This window comes from Mus musculus, chromosome 1 (genome assembly GCF_000001635.26).
Source record: "Mus musculus strain C57BL/6J chromosome 1, GRCm38.p6 C57BL/6J".
Classification (NCBI taxonomy): Eukaryota; Metazoa; Chordata; class Mammalia; order Rodentia; family Muridae; genus Mus; species Mus musculus.
In genome coordinates, this window is record NC_000067.6 from 46,654,540 (window position 1) to 46,674,139 (window position 19,600).

Sequence of the window (19,600 nt, forward strand, 5' to 3'; positions counted from 1 at the left end):
TCCAGCTGATGGTTACTTTGTAGTAAGAGGATGGACTTCCCACAGTGGGTCTGGAACCATCCCAGCTGTTAGCTGTGTGGTGGCGGCTGCCATGACAGATATGGCCCACATCTCAGCTAGAGGAGGGAAAGGAAGGTGCTATTGCCAGACTGTCTTCCATCCAAAGTTTCCAATTATTCCTCATTCCTCCAGTTTTTGACAGTTTGTTTCCTATTCTTCAGTTATCTTAATTTAAGGCAAATCCTTTAACCATTCTGAAATGTATTTGGGTATATGCTAGTTGTCTTAGAATCATTCATTTACTGAGGCAGAATCTGAGGAAAACACAACTTTTTGCCATTTATACAACAAGCAATAGGTCTCACTAGTATCAAAAACCAAATTCAAATTCAACCCAGCCCATAGATTGTACTGGTATTAAAATCATTACATTTTGTAAAATTATATATAGCTCATTATTTGTCCCTGCCACACAAATTGAGGAAGAGCCACACTGCTAACTAACACTTGCCTCCCACTAAATTCTGCTTTAAATGAAGTATTGTTACTTAAATTTAGCTGACAGAAAGATAACTGGGCATGAAAGAACAAAGGCAGTAATGAGCACCTAAAAGAATTGTGTCTATTTAGACACAAAAGCAGGCTAAATTCTTGTCCTTCCTCTAAGGCTGGAGGTAATTTTCCTAACCTCTCAGAACTTACTGGTTCCTGTTGAATAATGTATACTACTGTGAAGATCAGAGAAGATACATGCAAAACACCTGGGCAGGTAGAGATAGGCTGTTGCTGTGGTAACTGTTGTTCATATTCATTCCTTCTTTGCATTGTTCTGATATGTCAAGTTCAACTCAAGTTTATCAACAGTGATGCTTCATGTTTATTCTGAAATGACAAAACAAGTTTCAACTGTGGCTCACTCTTATTTTCTGTTGTGTAGAATTTTCTTTTAAATCAACTCAATAAGGACATCTACAAACCTCTTATAGTTAACTTCTCAGCCCAAACTACAGCAGCCCAAACTCAGAATATCATTATGTCGAAACTAGACAAAAGAAGAAAAGGAGTTTTTGGTCCTCCTTTAGGCAAGAGAATGGTAAGGGTTTCTCCACACTGTTCTATCTCTTGTATAATCCTGGGCCCATTCATGTCCCCACTGCCACAATCAGAACAAGGAAACCTGGCAAGCTAAAGATTGGCATGTTTGGTTTATTTTTGTTTTTGTTTTAAATGATTTGATGTGCGTGCGTGCATTTGTGTGTGTGTGTGTGTGTGTGAGTGTGTGTGTGTGTGTGTGTGTGTGTGTGTGTGTGTGTATGTGTGTGTGTGTGTGTGTGTGTGTGTGTGTGTGTGTGTGTGTGTATGTGTATGTGTGTGTGTGTGTGTATACCTCAACCATGTATTCTGGGATCAAACCTGACATTAGTCCTGACAGTGGGTACACTTACCTTCTGAGATGTTTTTCTATCTCATTAGTCCTTGTCTTTTAAATGAATTCTTTTTAATTTTAAACTTTCCTAGGCTGGGAATGTAACACAACACGTAGAGTACTTTGGTAGCTTGCACTGAGCCCTGGGTTTGATTACAGCAAAATCTGTGTAGTAGCAAAAGCCTGCGAGGCCAGTTGTCAAGAGATAGAGAGAGCTACCAGAAATTCAAGGTCATTCTTTGATAAATATTGAGTTCAAGGCCAGCCTTGAATACATAAGACCTTGCTTCAAAACAGAAAAAAGAAAAACACAAAAGAAAGAAAAGAAAAAAAACTTTTCTTAAAACATGTCATATTTGTCTTTAAAAGGATCCTATAACTGGTCATATTTGTATGACAATGAACATCTTAATGTTATTTTGAAGTGCCAGCCCTTTGATACTTTTAAGCTGCTGCTTTATAAATAGAAAACAAAATATTGAAATGAAAACTTAAACTTTAATTCCTATACTAACACTCTTAGTATGTTTAATGCTTTCTTTTCTTTAAGAACTCTCTTTACAAGACGACTTATTTATGCTTCTCTGTGAGGAACTCCCTTCTCAACTGAGCCTTCACCGCTCAAAGGCTCTAGTCACCTAACAGTTGCACCTTTCTTTGCGAGCTAATAATTCAGAGTGCTTCACAAGGGAGAAAAGTACAGTGAGCCACAATGGCCTAAGAGGATTTGTAAGCCTTGGAACACCAACCTATACATATTAGCAGTGAGGAGGGCTCCTTATTTCTGTAGGAACCTAAAGATAGCATTTTTGTTTGAAAAAGAAACAAAATCACCTCTCAGCTATACATCCTATATCTGTAAGAATACAGACTAACACTTTATCTGCATCACTTATGTAGTAGGGTTCTATGTCAAGTGCTAATATTTTCTATTCTATTCCTTTATTTTATGTTTTTCTTTTGGAGACAGTGTCTCAGTAATGTAGCCCTAGGTAGGCTGGCCTCAAACTCAGAGATCTCCTGCCTCTGCCTCCCAAGTGCAGGGATTAGAGGCGTGTGCCACAACAAGAGGCTTGAGTGCTAATATTCTCAAATCTCTTTTCTTTCTTAGATAGTCTTTGTAGATGATGTGAATATGCCTGCCCGTGAGGTCTATGGGGCTCAGCCTCCCATTGAATTACTTAGACAGTGGCTAGATCATTGGAATTGGTACGACCTCAAAGATTGCTCTGTGATTAAACTAGTGGACATCCAGATCATGTGCGCTATGGGCCCTCCAGGTAGGCATACATTCTGAGTTTGTGACTACTAAGAGAGAAAATCAGTCTGGTAGCATCTACAGAGATGACTGGAGAGCAGAATTTACATCCCAGATAACAATCATGCCACACTATTGCATAGCCTGTCTTGCTAGTTCCTACATTAAAATTTGCTAAGAGTAATTAAAATAGTGAAAACCCAGAGGAATGGACTCTTCTGTTCCCTTTCCTTTTTCAAACTTTTTGTAAACTGAGCTAATCCTGCCATGCTAACTGGAGACTACTCACTATCTTCTTTCTGCCTTCAACCTGACATTCAACTGAGAAAAGAACTCTGAATATACTGCTTCAGAGACTATGTTTATGCACAGTAGATGCTAAAATTATTATATACTTTTAAAATTACTTCTTTACTGAGAATATATGAGAAAATCCCTTTTTAAATTAACTGTTATTTGTCTGTGTATTTTATTTGTTGGGCCTGGAGTGTGGTAAGCCTCTTTCCTTCCCCTGAGTTTTGTCCCCAGACCTATATACTCTAAATAAGATACAGTTTTAAATATTCTTTAAGGATGATGCAGTTTTGTGAAGTGGCATGTTAAATGCTGTCACTTATAGAACTCATGTGTTTGAAAATGTGCTCGTTATTCTATGGGAGGTCGACATTTCTCAGGTCTTATAAGTACCCAGTGAAATGGATGTATGTAGTTATCAATTAGTCATACATGAAATTGGTCAAGATGTGGGGGAGGAGTGACAATAAAATAACCAAATGGAATTTACTCAAATAATTTGATTAGAAAAACCTCATCTTGAGTGGAAATAAGTTGTGATATTAGTGTCTCCCCAAACAGGTAATTACTTTTAAATCTTTTGGCATACCATAAATTGATCATCTTCCAGGTTACTTTAAACTGCCAAATAGTGAAGAGAATACTTTGGCATTATTCTAGCAATATTATTAAGAGCCATGCTTTCTAATCTTTAGGTGGTGGCCGAAATCCAATAACTCCTCGTTACATGAGACATTTCAATATTGTAACCATCAATGAATTTAGTGACAAGTCCATGTTCACAATCTTCTCCAGAATCCTGGCCTGGCATCTAAGAACCTGGTAGGTAATTTAAGAGTGCTTATCTTTTCTTTCTCATTAAAGAATATAAAGTCTTATAGCAACATATCAAATAAGTAATAGTTATTACATGTTCCTATAAAAGCATCCCTAGACAGGGAAAGGTAACAGCTGACGTCACTCTCTCACAAATGGGCCACTGCACTCTGTTCTGCAGTAAGTCCATGTGTGGCTGCTTACCTTAAGGTTTCATAACTGAGTACAATTAAAGCTGAAAAGAAGTATCCAGTTTATGTTATAAGTTTGATATCATCTTACAGAAACCTGCAGAGGTGTTCCCATGCTCAAATTTCAGAACAAAGTCTTGAGCCTCTTCCCTGGGGAAATGTTCCCCAGCTCTGGGGATTCAACTTTAACCCAGAAGATGAGTGGGTATCCTGGAGCCATTCTTCCTGGTTTTCAGCCATCTTGGCTCTCTGGTGCCTATTCTTGGGAAATTGTTATTTTGTTGCCAAGCCCAATGAGCAGACACTTAGCTTCTCCTTAACCAAGAGTTGAATGCAGCTAATCTTCCCAAATGAAATATATATAAATAAATTTTATAAAATTTTACCCTAATCATATATTTTGCCTCCTCTTCTTTTCCTTAATAATTTTAATTTTCCCTTTCTTTCTTTGAAATGCCTATTTTTTATGGATCTTGTAGATATAAAATTGGAAATACCAAAGAGTCAGAGTTGGAAAGCACTTGGTTTGAGCATAGTGGCTTTTGTCTGGTTCTTATGCTTTTGTACACACTTGAAATCCGCTATACCTGTTGATCCTGCTGAATTCCAAAGGTTTCTTTGGACACCTCATAAATACTAAATGGAAAACATCTTGAAAATAAGTTAAAAATCGAGTATTATAATTAGAAGTGGGAATGTTATAAGCCAAATTAATTGAATCACAACCAAAAATGTTACATTAGTCACATGAAGTATTCCTCTGTTTGCTAACTTTTTTTCTTACATTTTCCCCCTAAGTTATAAGTTTCCAGATGATTTTCTAGATATGACTACACAAATAGTGAATGGTACAATGGCCCTGTACAAAGATGCCATGAAGAATCTCTTACCTACTCCAGCTAAATCTCACTATTTGTTCAACCTTCGCGATTTCTCCCGAGTCATACAAGGTGTTTGTTTGTCAAGACCAGAAACAGCAGAAAACAAAGAGGCCATTAAACGCCTGTGGGTTCATGAGGTAAAATTCTGAATTATTCAAATGTGAGTCCAGAAGAGCAAGGACTACTGTGGCAGTGACTGAGTCAAAGACTTAGGGATGCTTGCTGCGAAGCCCATTAGGTACTTGGCACTAATTAGGCCACTGTCAAAGTACATTTTAAAGTATTTAATACCACAAATTTTTAAAGTACTTAATGTCTAATCTTGCATTTTAGCATACAGAGTATCCTGAAGTATGAATCCATTTCAGCCCATTTCCTTTAAGCATTGTAGCCCTCCCTAGGTCCTTGTTAAACAGGTTTTGTTTGTTTATGGTAAGAAATGTTAAACAGGTAGTTTTATAAACAGTGACTGTATCAGTTAATTTTGTTATTTATTTGAAGATGGCCTAAAGAAAATAAAACTTTGAAGCTAACCAGTGTTAGGATCCCTAGTTCGAGAACCCAAAAGATATCTCTAAGTTCTCTGGGGAATAAGGCAAGGATGTTCTTATGTCTATGTGCATTTTCTTTTAAAGACTTGGTAGAAAGAGGGAGGGAGAGAAAACACAAAAAGTGACACATAGAAAATAATAGTTTGTTATTTTAAATGACCACAGAGACTACAGAAATGTGGAAACACCCAGCCCTATCCCATGTTCCATATGCGAATAATATAGTTGTTTTCATTTTTACTAACCTAGCAATTGGAATATGCTGCTACACTAAACCCATGTGCTACAGTCAGCAAAATTTAAAAGATCCCAACAAATCAGCTTCCCAAGGGACTTTAGATACAATACTTGAATTCCTAAATCCTTACAAATACAAATCTGAATTCTCGTGGCCATCTGTACTTGGAAGTTGCAGCCTCAGCAAGGCAAATGTTTCTCATTGGAGTGGATGACCTCCCTGTCATTCTTGAGTTAGCTAACTAGCTGAGTATGGGTCATAGCTGGGGACAGGGACAGAGGCTCCATGTTTAGTGGGCAAATGAATCATAGAAATATCCTAGAAGTCAGAGAGGGCCAAGGATGAAGCATTAGGGTCATTGGTAGAGTGTGTCTCCTGTTATTATGTGGCCTGTCGCTAAAAGACAGTGGTCATTTCTAAAAGTCCAGATCCCACACCATTAAGAGCATGCCTCCCTGCAGCTGGCTTTGGAGCAGAGTTAAGAAAATCCTTGAAGGCTCTGCGTATGGGACCTAACTTTTCTATCCTCTTCATCACAAACACAGCGGTACACTAAATCATGTGAAGTTAAAGTTCCCTCCAGTCCCTCAGACTTACAAATGTCTGATATTCTATCTGTTCCTGGGATTTGCTCAGGGAAGTGTTCTGAAGACTGCTCTCCAAGGAGACTCTTCTCTACCCCACCCACTACTAGTCTCTCCTCTCTTCTACATGAAGCAACTCTCCAGGCTTTAAAGGGAAGAGCTTCCTTCTCCATGAGGCCTCATTATGTCTACATTTATATTTATTGTATTGTTTCTGTCTAAGGCTGTTCCTCCCAACTAGAGGCCTGAGCGCAGCCTTGAGTCCTTTTGTCCTAATAAACCAGATCTTCTAAAGTGAATTACGTACTGGCTCGCTTCCCAACCAACTGCTGTAGTTTTCATCATTACCTTAATATGACTACTATATTTAATTCTTTCCTGAGATGGTGGATACTTTAACCAAGAACCTTTAGATCAAGTGGCTTTAGATCAATAGCAGGAATTTTATCTCAAACAGTTCTAGAGACCAAGTCGGGGAGTGGCAGTGTGGGTAACTGTGGAGAGTCTGCTTGTTTGTCGACACAGCTTTCTCTCTGTGTTCTCTCTACCCCACCCACTACTAGTCTCTCCTCTCTTCTTTATGAAGCAACTCTCCAGGCTTTAATGGGTAGAGCTTCCTTCTCTGTGAGGCCTCATTTTGTTTACATTTACATTTATTATATTGTTTCTGTCTAAGGCTGTTCCTCCCAAAGATTTAGAACAAGGAAGCATTTCATCATGAGACAATCTTACTCTAAGAAACATCTAGAATTTTCCATCTAAGGAGCTTTGCCCTTGATCACTCTTCTATCTGCAGTATTTTCTTCTCATTATATGGAATACCTGTGGTCATTACTTAGAAATCACTTTATTATATAGCATATACTAAAATTGTACAAGCCACCCCAAACCCAGTCATTGGCCATTACTTTGATGTATTCTTTGTAACGTAGAATAGCACCTGGCACATTCTGAGTTTTGTTTGCTTGTTTGCTTGCTGTCTCTGCTACTGTATCAGCCTCTGCTTGTGTTCCCCAAAGTGTAGTATGTAACAAACACTCAGTAAATAGTGGCACATGGGTACATGAAGGGAGGAGGCAGGCAACATGGATATTACATAATAGACTTCATCACTTGAGATTACATGCTGTTGCTTCTTTCTAACCAATGAGTGGTTTATAAATGCCGTTGTGTATGTGTGACACACTCAGATTCTTTTGAGCCCTTTGCAGATTCTATCAGATTATTTAACTTTAACAGTGGCTAATAGATCTTTGGATATTCAATAATATCCATAGCAAAATAACTTGTAATTTTTATGACTATTTTATATTCTCAGATGTACACATGCTGACATATAAATACGTCCAGAATTTTAATCCAGTGGTTCATAGAGACTGGTTTCGGTACCTACACCCCTTCCCCTCAGGATGTGTGGAAGGCTTTTCTGCCTGATGTTGAGTATCTGAACCTAACCTCCTCCCTGCCTCATTGAGGTCTCCACTGACCATGCTGTTTAATACTACAGCCCAACAGCCCACTCTCACCCAGCAGTTTTTCTCTTCTCCACTTTCCATAGTATATGGCAGCTCCTGGTTTGTTGGGGTTTGTTTGTTAGGTTTATTGTCCATCTCCTTTAGCATGTCACAAGGACAATTTCTTTTTTTTTTCCTTTTTTCCTCTGATTTATCCTTCATTCCAAGAACAACATTTGACATATTGTCTTTAGTATTTCAAAAAAAAATGTGAAGTATTGAAATCAATCTGTGGCTTATTCCTGCTCACATAAGAAAGCTTCCTCAGGGCCTGATATATGTGGAAGACCAAAATGGTGCCTTTTTTCCTTTCTAGCAGTATCTGGAAAGGACTTGATATCATTTCATTAAAGGCTTTTGAAGAAAACTGGTTTCCTCTCATTCCCTGTGGTTTCTCCATGGTGTTCAAATGTTAGCAAGCATATTACCTAGTTTACTTGTTAAATATGGGTATTTTACAAAAATAAGGCAAAACAATAACAACAAGGAGAAAAAGAGATGAATGAATTTCACCAAAATTAAATTGTTTTCATGCTGGAAATGAAACTAAGAAAGTGAAAAGACAATACGTAGGACAGAGACAGTGTTTGTAAACCACATATTAGATAAGTGTAAAATACCTGTCATACATCAGAAAAAATTACAACTACTCTCACCATAATAAAACAACTAATCTCACCATAATAAAACCAAACACTTGGCATGCTAATTTTCAAAAGCTTGTCCTCAGAATTAGTTAGGGAAAGAAAGGGTCGGGCAGGAAAGTAAGAGAGCATCCTCTTCCCATAAATATATCTCCTGTTTTGTCATTATGGGTCATTTTGATATCAGTTAGCTGTAATTGTCTCTTGAAGGCCCAGTCTGCAAATGCAGGGCTGTGTAATTCCATCCAAAATGAACTATAATCTCAGGACAGTAGTAGTCAACACGAAGCAGTACTCATTGAAGGCAGAAAACGTGCTTACTTGTTGTGGCCTCAGAGAATATTCATATAATCAGATTTATTTTAAATATGCTGTCTCTGTAATAACTTATACCTGGACTACTTCAGGCATCTACCATATATCTAAAACAACGGTTGCTTTATCTAAGACAATTGTCTAAAACATGTACTTAAAAACACAACACATACTCTAAAAAATAGAGTCAATGCCAAGGTGGCATAGTCTAGACCTCTTGCCATATCTAGAACCATTTTGATACCATTATGTTAAGTCTGGGACAGGAATATTTGGAATATTTCAAAAGAAGAAGTGTAAGTGAGTAGAAAACGATAAGAAGCAACATTCATGGTATAACTGTAACACTCAATCTTAGAAAGAGTGGATGTCAGGTGATGCAAATACTTACAGCCAACCATCAGACTAAGCTCAGGAACCCCAGTGGAAAGCTAGGGTAAGGACGAAAGGAGCTGAAGGGGATTGCAACCCCATAAGAAGAAAAATCAACTAATTGAACCACCAAGAGCTTCTAGGGACTAAACCACCAACCAAAGAGTATACATGGAGGGATCCAGGACTCCAGATACATATGCAGCAAAGGATGGCCTTATCTGACATCAGTGGGAGGGGAGACAGGTTTGATGTCCCAGTATAAGGGGATGCTAGAGGGGTGAGGCAGGAGTAAGTGAATGGGTAGAGAAGCACCCTCATAGAACCGGGGGGAGGTGGTATTATGGGGTTGGTGGAAGGGTAAACAAGAAGGAGGATATCATTTGAAATGTAACTAAATAAAATGATTAATGAAATAAGAAAATAGAAAGAGTGGGTGTAGCTAGCAATAAAAAAAACACAACAAATAACTTTCGTCAATAACCTTTAAAAAGTCCCTACCCTTGGAAAAGAAAGGAAACATCCTGGAAAGGGAGGTATTGATCCCTGGCTTCCAGTGACCACGTCCTATGGCCTGGGTCTCGGTGATCAGCTCAGGTAGTCAGACACCTTCTCAGAGCCTCAGTTCCTTTGCATGTACACAGTCCATCAGGCTCTGCAAGTTACACTAAAATATTAGTATTTATTTATTTTGAGATTATAATATAATTACAAACAACATTTCCCCCTTCTCTTTCTTCCCTCCAAACCCTCCATATGCCCTTTCCCTCTCTTCCTTCCTATCCAAAGCTTCTTTTTTTTCTAGTTGTTATTGTATGCATATATGTATACATACATATTCCTAAATATAACCATTCAGTACTTACACTCTTACTTGCACAAGTGTTCTCAGAGATAACTATTTAACACTGAACCAATCGGTGTGTCATCCCCTGGGAAAATTCACCTCTCACACTACCATCTTTTCTTGGTTGCCTATAGTTCTTTGTGTAAAGTTGCAGCCTTTGGGCTTTTCCTCATCCAGCTTGGCATGTCTATTAGTGTCATCCTCGTTCAGCTTGTATGTGGGCACTTATGCTGGTGAGACTTTGTAGATACAGTTTCTGATATTACTAGGAGACATGATATCAGCAACCTTCCGGATCCTCTGGCTTTTATGGTCTTTCTGCCCATCTTCCACATTGTTCCCTGAGACTTAGATGTGGGGATGTTTTAAAGATGTATCCATTGGGTCAGTGCTTCACAATTATGCATTTTTATTGATTGTGGGTTTTTTTGTAGTGGTCTCCATCTGTTGCAAAGATAAGGTTCCTTCATGAGGGCTGAAGACTGAAGTTATCTTGAGAATAAGGATTAATGTTTTAGATTACTGTTAGGGAGTAGGCTGGTTTAGTACAGTTCTGGTTACAGGTTTCCCTGCAGTAACCATGACATTACCAGCATTTAGTAGTTATCTACATTTCAAGTACCAGACATAATTTCCCTCTTGAAGTGATCTTAAGTCCAATTAGAGAGCTGTTGGTTACCACCAAGATGTGTGTGCCACTACTGCACACTTAGGATTGTCATGCCACTGGTCATAGGCATCATACTGGATGCAAATTACTTTTCATGTATTGATCACTGAATCAAACTATTGTATCAAACAGACATTTTTAAAGTTAATATTTAAATTTTATTATGAGATAATCTTAAGTATTCGCGTATGCTTCTAATACAACTTTGTAGATAGTTTATGATGGTATTTAGTACTACCTATTTTATGTTTTTATAATTTATACAAAATGAATAAGCAAATATATAAAAGTATTCTTAATGCCACTTTTAAAATTATTCAGGTCCTCAGAGTATATTATGATCGCCTTGTGGATAATGCTGACAGAGGCTGGCTTATTAACTACATACAAGGAATTCTGAAAAATTACATGCAGGAAGATTTTCATGACCTATTTAAAAACTTGGATTTTAATCATGATGGCACTGTAGAAGAAGACGATTTAAGAAGTTTAATGTTTTGTGATTTCCATGATCCTAAGAGGGAAGATTTTGGCTATAGAGAAGTTGAAAATGTGGATGCTCTCAGGATGATTGTCGAAGGCCATCTGGATGAATATAACAACATGAGCAAAAAGCCCATGAACCTCGTCTTGTTCCGATTTGCCATAGAACACATAAGCAGAATTTCTCGAATCTTGAAGCAGCCACGGAGCCACGCCCTCCTGGTGGGGGTGGGTGGGAGCGGAAGGCAGTCAGTCACCAGACTTGCTGCACACATGGCTGATTATTCACTATTCCAGGTGGAAATCTCCAAGGGCTACGGTAGCCATGAGTGGCATGAAGATCTGAAAGTGATCTTAAGAAAATGTGCAGAGAATGACATGCAGGGGGTCTTCCTGTTCACAGATACACAAATAAAAAGAGAGTCGTTTCTAGAAGATGTCAACAATCTCCTAAACGCCGGGGAGGTTCCAAACCTCTTTGCTTTAGATGAAAAGCAAGAAATATGTGAAAAGATGCGTCAGTTAGATCGCCAGCGGGATAAAACCAAACAGACAGACGGGAGCCCCATAGCTCTTTTCAACATGTTTATTGACCGCTGCCGCAACCAGCTGCATGTGGTCCTGGCCATGAGTCCCATTGGAGACGCATTTCGGATTCGTCTTCGGAAATTCCCTGCTCTTGTTAACTGCTGTACCATTGACTGGTTTCAGGTATTTCCATGTAAAATTTACGTAGAGTCCTCAAAATGTTGAATCTCCATCATCACCATGAAATATTGTATAGACTCCACCTCAAAATGATGTACACTAGCAAAATCTTTGATTTTTATCATAATGTATCATATGCAGTTATACCAGCATAAATCATTATAGGATATCATCCATTAATATCAATATATCCCAGAACAGAATTTTAGGATTATTCTGTCCTTATATCAGGATCCTGATAGAAAGCACCAGTACTCAAGTCCTAGCTGAGAAGAACTTGGGAGGGACTAATTACAGAAGCACTGTATGGGGAAGAGAGCCAAGAGGGCAGGATGGGATGAAATGTAGAAGTCAGAAAGACCCCCACCCTCTGGCTTATTCCATCCTCTGCCCTATTTACCAAACCAACAAAAATTCAAGGAAAAACACTGTGGGAATTTTTGTAGTAGAGCTTTGTCTCAAAAAGCACAGGCTGAGGCCAGAGAAGCTATGACAAAGATGGTGAGGTTGTGGGGGCGAAAAGCAGTAAATGTGTGAGAAGTCGGATTCTCCTGGTTTTCCGTGGCACCACAGAGCAGCCTCCCCACATTCATGTGGTGCTGTAGTTGAAATTCTGTGTGTAGATCTGACACAACCACTTAAGATGCTGGAAATTTACATAGGCTCTATACCTCTATGACCTCACAATTTACTTCAGGTGAGCATCCTTTGTTCCCTTCTTCCTTGCTTTGTACCTAATAGGTAATATTGTATCAACGAGAGATGAGGAGGTACATCTAGGGAGCCAAGGCTTTCTACAGACAGCCTTTAAAAGAAAAACAGAACAGAACAGAACAGATCAGAACAAACACACAAAACTGACCAGGACCAAGATCTTGGGAAAGATGTGAATTAGAGAAAATGGGGCTGGATGGAAGAGAAAGGGTTGGGATACCGGGAGTAGAGGAACTCAGGGGGAGGTGTCATGGTTGAGGTCAGAAAGTTAGGAAGGGCCAAATCAGATACAAATTTGCAAGATGCTAGGGATCTTTTCAAATGCACACTGGGAGGACTTCCTGAGTTGTACTGGGAAGTGTGCTATGAGGGTGGTTTCTATTTTGTAAAGACATTTTGTGTCTTTCTGAAGAACAAAGGCAGCAAGGGTAACAGTGGAACATATTGGCTAAAGCTAACAAACACGTGAGTGAGGATGACTGTGGTGTGGAAAGAAGGGAGTTTGGACATGATGAGGAGAAGGGAGAGTTAGGCATGTGATGCTGTAGAACTTTCTCATGCAACACATAGAGGTCTGAGGAAGTGGAGCAAGGATGACCCTGTGTTTTGACAACTTGGTGACTGATGGGGAAGTTTGCTGAGTTGAGGAAGAATACAGCTCTGATGGGGAAGGAGATATTGTGGTACAGGCTTGTTGACATTGAGGTGCCTGAGTTATCCAAGAGATAGGTTGTAGTCATTTATGTGATTCTGTCCTTTAACGGGAAGTTATAAAAGAAGAGAGGAGGATTAAATGAAATAATACATAGCATACACAGGGAAACACACATTGAGTTTAGATCCCCTTCCCCTTTCTTTGTCCTGTTAACACTTGGTAACTATGTCTGTAAACCCAGAGTAAACTGGAAAGAGTTGCCACCAGCCTGGCCACCACTGTCATTTTGTCTCAAGCAGGCAAGGGCAGGAAAAAGGCTCTTCATGAGCATGTCTTTCCCACTGTGTGTCCCAAACTATTCCTCTCTATGTCCAGCCCACATATTGAAAAAGGCCACAGCAGTGACAGGATCATATTACCCACCTCGATGAATTGTTAAAATATTCATTTTAAATTTAGTCATGGCCAGAAGATGCTCTGGAAGCCGTTGCTTCACGGTTCCTGGAAGACATTGAGATGTCAGAGGAAACCCAAGAAGGCTGTATTGACATGTGTAAAAGGTTCCACACTTCTACTATCAACTTATCAACATCCTTCCACAACGAACTTCAAAGATATAATTACGTGACTCCCACCTCCTACCTGGAATTGATCTCTACCTTCAAACTGTTGTTAGAAAAGAAAAGAAAGTAAGGATGAAATGTTCTGTCTTTAAGTAAGCAATGAAAGTTTTAAAATGTTTGTACAAAAAATGACATAGCAATGGTGCAAACAAATGTTATGAATATAATGTTTTACTAAAACTGGGAGTCAGTGCTTGCAGAGTCATGGTAGGAAGCAGTCTATTCTTGGGTGTAATGATGTTGCCTAGTACACTATAAATTAATCATTGCATTTACTGCAAGAATCAAGGTATCACTGGGGAGATGGCTTATAATCATGAGGACCTTAATTGTAATCCCCAGAACCCCAGCAGGGAGCAGACGCTGGGTGGGCATGACAGCGTGTGTTTATAATCCCAGTGCTGAAAGATAGAGCCAGGCCAATCCCCTGAGGCTTGCTGCCCAGCCAGCTTTATCAAAGTAGATGGTGTTGGAGGAATGAAACCCCAAGTTGACCACTGGCTGAAAAACACTAATACACATGTGTACCTTCAAGGACATGTTTCCACCACACATAGAAGAATGAGGTGTTCCCTTAGGGCAGTGGGTAAATGCCTAGGATTCCTTGACAATGATGTTGAGTAAGGATCATTTAAGAGTGGTGGTTTTCCCCTTTTCTTAGGAATAAGCTGATGAATAAGCCTTCTCTTTGGGATCTCTACAGCCACAATCTCAGAGACCGCCATTCAGTTTTTAGAGCTGGCTTTTCTTCTCTACTAACCTTTCATTTGAAAAATGTCAGTACAGAGCACAAGAGGCATATGCTATAGCCGGTGTCAACATGAGCTTTTCAGAGAAACTGATCTCAAACTTCCTTTGGTTATACTTGACATACACTTGAATTTAAAATTTACTAACATTAAGATTAGAAGTTAAAAGTTTAGAAAATGTTAGTAAACTATGCCAGAAAGTGTCAACATGAGTTTTCAGAAAAGTTGACCCTAGACTTTCTTTCTGTCTAAAAACTTAATAATTGGAATGCATATTTTAAATTTTAAATTTATTAACTTTAAACTTGCAGCAAGTTGAAAATTTAGAAAATTTTAGTGGTGTCCCCTAAGAAAGCCTTCGGTTAGTACTGGGTCTCAAATGCTCACTAAAGTGAATTCTATATTATATTTATACATTTTTGCAAAGGGAAACAAGCAAGACTTAGACATTAGAGAGGCAGAGTAACATTCCCTGCAGCAGGGAGCCTGATAGGTTTGCATTTTTACACTTGAGGTATTTTTATCTTAGGTTTACCAAATCAAGTTTAGTTACTTAAATGATTTATGAATGTAGTTAATCAAACTTATCTGTACTGTGAACCATAAATTATACATTATAAAATTCTAAAGAATTTTTTAAAAACCTAAAACAGAGATCATAATCTATGGTTCAATTACATTATATTTACAATGGATTCAAGACTATTAACCTAACAGAACAAATTCTTTTAAATATTAAAAAATACTTAAAACAGATTCCTTAAAATGAACTATTAGTACTTATTTCCATAATTAAATTCACAACCTCCCAGTAGCCAGATCAAGAGCATAAGTATTTTGAAGTCTTGTATCTCATATTGAACAAGATGGTGCCAAGACACTTGTAGGACATTCCTTATGGTACCCTCTTCCAGCTGGGCTGTCCTGGTCCCTTTGAACCATACCCTAGTGAGTCTTACCATTAGTAAACTTTCCATCTGTCTAATGAAATCTGCAATTCCCACCCAAGGCTGCTACTTGAATTTGGCTCTCAAGATTCTTTACCTAAAACGATCTTGCTTGTTCTTTTTGATTTGCCTATGAAGGAGGACCATAAATTCTCAGAGATTAAATTTTGGATATCATTCATGAGCAAGACTCTTACTTGTACACTTACGGTATTTGAGGTTATCCCAACTGAAAGCAAGGTAAAGCTAACAAGACATGAACTAATGGTAAGGTGGAAGAGTCATGGCTTTCTGGGCATCTCAGATACTCTCATTACCCTTTCAAGTTTTTAATCCTTCAGTTTCCCTTCTCAGTTTTCTGCAAATTAATTTTTAATATTTATTTTTACATTTTGATTAAAATATTATCATTTCTCCTTTCCCATTCCTTTCTTCTTTCAATCCCTCCCACATCCCCTTCTCAAATTGATAGCCTCTTTTTCCTAAATTATTGTTTTATACACACACATATACACATGCAAACATACACACACAGATATATAAGTACAACCTGGGGAGTCTATTTTTGTTGTTTGTATGTATGATTGCAGGGCTGACCACTTTATGTTAGATAAAAAGTCAGGAACTCATCCCTGGGAAAGACTAATTCTCCCTGTTTGGCAGTCACTGGTTGCCTGTGTTCCTTGTCTCTGGTGGGACCTTGTGAGATTTCCCCGTACATGTTAACTTTTCTATTCATGTTGCTTTTGTTCCAGTCTTGGTTTATGTACCCCTTTCTAAGAAAGATGACCTCAAAACAGACTTCCTCGTAACCTGGATGTTAGAATCTTTCTGCCGCCCTTTTTCTGATGTCCCTGAGCCATAGGTGCAGGAGCTGTATCACAGATGCATGTGTCCAGCAGGGATAGGCTCTCTCCAACACAGCATTCTTTGCATCATGCCCAGTTGTGGGTCTCTGTAATCGGCTCGAGTTGCTGTACAGAGAAGCTTCTTTAATGAACAATTTCAAAGGTTCTTGCGAATTAAAAATTTAAAGTTCTTTTAATTTCAACTAGAATTCTTACCTTGTGTTTGTGGTCATTTCAGTTGCTTAAAAACCCCAGATCTCTCAATATAGCTAATTATAACTGGAAATCCAAGTCATCGTGTCACCTGACCAAAAGTCAGTACTTAAAATGTCACTTGGGATGAGGGCTGTCACTATCTCATGCTGACAGGAGCAAAACCTTTGTAGAGCTCCAGGCTTTGACGGAGACGAAACTCACACATAATACAGGACTGAACATAGATCTGGTGCCTCTGTTCCTAGTTTTGTCAAATGTTTTACTTTGTCAGGGGGAATTCAACACATGATAGAAATGTGTGTTTCCGACTTTCTTTTCCTCCCCTATCACAGCCTTTCCTGTGGTTGGTTTTGCTTTTCCTCCTTTGAGTTACCTTGTATATAATAAGCTGGGTTTTTTTGGAATGTCTCAAGCTTGGCTCCTTTGTATACCTCAAGTTAGTGTCTTACTCCAGCTACTTCTTGACTTTTGAAATATAGCACCTTTGAATAAATGTAATATTTTAAAATGAATTGTTATAGATAAGGAGATTTTTCTTAGTGGAGAACATACATGAAAAAGTATTTGAAAGAATATTTTAAAAAATTTTAAAGGACTAAAATTATTTCTAATCATTTACCATTCCTTCAAAACTCACTTTGCATAGAAAGTGTTGAGTTTCACTATCTCCTTTTGTCTTAATAAAAAAAATTCTTATTTCAAGGTGTAATTTAAATACATTTGAAATACAGGTCTCAGTGTGTACCCTAAGCTGATGTAGCCCAGCCTGGATAGCCTCAACTTCCTAACAGGTGGGAAGATGTAATAACTTTTGAATACATTTTCATCTATGGCAATATTCAAAATAACCTATTTTGGGCATCAATGTCTCTTTGAAGTAAGTGACTATTGCAAGAACTATAGTATTGTTGGAAAGTGCTCACAGTGGAGACTAACGTTATAGGGAGCCTTCTTATTTTTGGCACAGGAGGCTTTTTGCCTTGTTACTAGTGGTTTTATTTATTCTTGGAAGCTTTTGTTATGTACCCAGAGGCACTGAAAACACAGGAAGGACTGAAAGTTATGACTGGTTGGTCATAACTATGTACAATCCAGTGTTGTTTTGTTCATAATTTTGTATTTTTTTCACACCCAGTACCTGTGAAGGACTTTTAGACCACACCTTTAGTTACTTCAAAAGGGGTGAAAGACTCAGAGCTTGCAGGATGTCCCTTGATGAGAGAAATAGATCTGCACATCTCACCTCATTTCATCTATTTGCTTCCAGTGAAGTGATGAAAATGAAAAGGAGATACGAGGTGGGTTTAGATAAGCTGGACTCGGCTTCGTCCCAGGTGGCCACCATGCAGAGTGAGCTGGAGGCACTGCATCCGCAGTTAAAAGTTGCCAGCAGAGAGGTTGATGAAATGATGATAATAATTGAGAGAGAGTCCATGGAGGTGGCCAAAACTGAGAAGATTGTGAAAGCTGATGAAACAGTAGCGAACGATCAAGCCATGGCAGCCAAAGCCATCAAAGATGAATGTGATGCCGACTTGGCCGAAGCCTTACCCATCCTGGAGTCTGCACTGGCTGCCCTTGATACCCTGACCGCACAGGTGAGAGCTGTGCCCTGGGTTGAACTTTGCCATAGGGTGGAAGTGGGGGACCACAGTTTAGCTTCTCTCAAATTAGCATCCGTATTTTGCAAACATTTTTTTAATTGGCAAGAGAATCCCCTAGTTTACCTAAAAAGAAATGTGTTTTCATGACAAAGGCATTTTTGAAAAGGGTCAAAGCTGCCAGTTGACACCACTACCACCACTACTACAACTTTTACCACCACCACAGGAGCAGCTGCCACTGACTGCCACCACTGCTGCCCCCAGCACCCCTGCTAGTTCTACCTCCTCTTCTTCTTGCTCAGCCTTTCTCTATCATGATGGTTCCTTCAAAAGTCTCGTGCCACTCCCCACTGCCCCCACTGTAAGTTCCCACGATTATCCTTTTGTTGTTTCTAGATACCCTCCAGAGAGGCCCTTGGTCTTGCGAAGATCATATGCCCCAGTAAGCAGGAGTGGGTCGGTTTGGGATCAGGGCATGGGGGAGGGGGTATAGGGGACTTTCAGGATAGCATTTGAAATGTAAATGAAGAAAATATCTAAAAATAATTATAACAAATAAATAAATAAATAAATAATAAAATAAAAGATTCCCTCCCTGAGCAGGTAAGGGAGCAATCTTGTGTCCCTTGTCCCTCAGAAACCAGTCTGCGCAGGTGAGAGTGTGGACTGCAGAAGCAACACAGCTTCTGAGACAGGCCCCGTTCTGGACTCCAGACATCCTGGCACCTTCCCTGGCAGAGGAGAGGTGGCCACCTGGGAGGGCTCTGACTTCCAGAGCAGGTGAGAGAGACATCTTGTGTCCTGGGTCCCTCAGAGACCAGTCTGTGCAGGTGAATGTGCACACTGCAGAGGCAACACATCTTCTGGGACAGGCCCAGTTTTGGGCCTTCATCTTCAGCCAGGAAGCAGGTCTGAACGCCAGACCTCTGTGTACCTTCACTGCAAGAGGAGAGCTTGCCTGCAAAGAGTGCTCTGATCACTGAGACTCAGGAGAGAGCTGGACTCCCAGAACTGCTGAAAGAGGCTAACAGAATCACAGAAGGAACAAGATCCAGCAAGAGACAACTATAACAACTAACACCAGAGATTACCAGATGGCAAAAGGTAAACGTAAGAATCTTACTAACAGAAACCAAGATCGCCCACCATCATCAGAACCCAGAACTCCCACCTCAGCCAGTCCTGACATACCCTGACACACCCGAAAAGCAAAACTCAGAATTAAAATCATATCACATGATGCTGATAGAAGAATCTAAAAAGGGCATTAATAATTCACTTAAAGAAATAAAGGAGAACACTGCTAAACAGGTAGAAGTACTTAAAGAGGAAACACAAAAATCCCTTAAAGAATTACAGGAAAAGACAACCAAACAGGTGATGGAGTTGAACAAAACCATCCAAGACCTAAAAAGGAAAGTAGAAACAATAAAGAAAAGCGAAAGGGGGACA

The 19,600-nt window shown here is 39.2% G+C and overlaps 1 protein-coding gene across 3 annotated transcripts in view; it reads left to right on the forward strand.

Moving 5' to 3' along the window:
- Nucleotides 1–19,600, forward strand: part of Dnah7c (dynein, axonemal, heavy chain 7C) — a 382,050-nt gene that overhangs the window by 229,112 nt on the left and 133,338 nt on the right. For all 3 annotated transcript variants that reach the window (XM_011238631.3, NM_001310335.1, XM_006496387.4), the window contains 7 exons: nucleotides 938–1,093; nucleotides 2,538–2,706; nucleotides 3,674–3,800; nucleotides 4,784–5,003; nucleotides 10,923–11,795; nucleotides 13,621–13,850; nucleotides 17,812–18,142. In XM_011238631.3, the coding sequence (XP_011236933.1) occupies nucleotides 938–1,093; nucleotides 2,538–2,706; nucleotides 3,674–3,800; nucleotides 4,784–5,003; nucleotides 10,923–11,795; nucleotides 13,621–13,850; nucleotides 17,812–18,142 (2,106 nt within the window). The remainder of the gene's footprint in view (nucleotides 1–937; nucleotides 1,094–2,537; nucleotides 2,707–3,673; nucleotides 3,801–4,783; nucleotides 5,004–10,922; nucleotides 11,796–13,620; nucleotides 13,851–17,811; nucleotides 18,143–19,600) is intronic.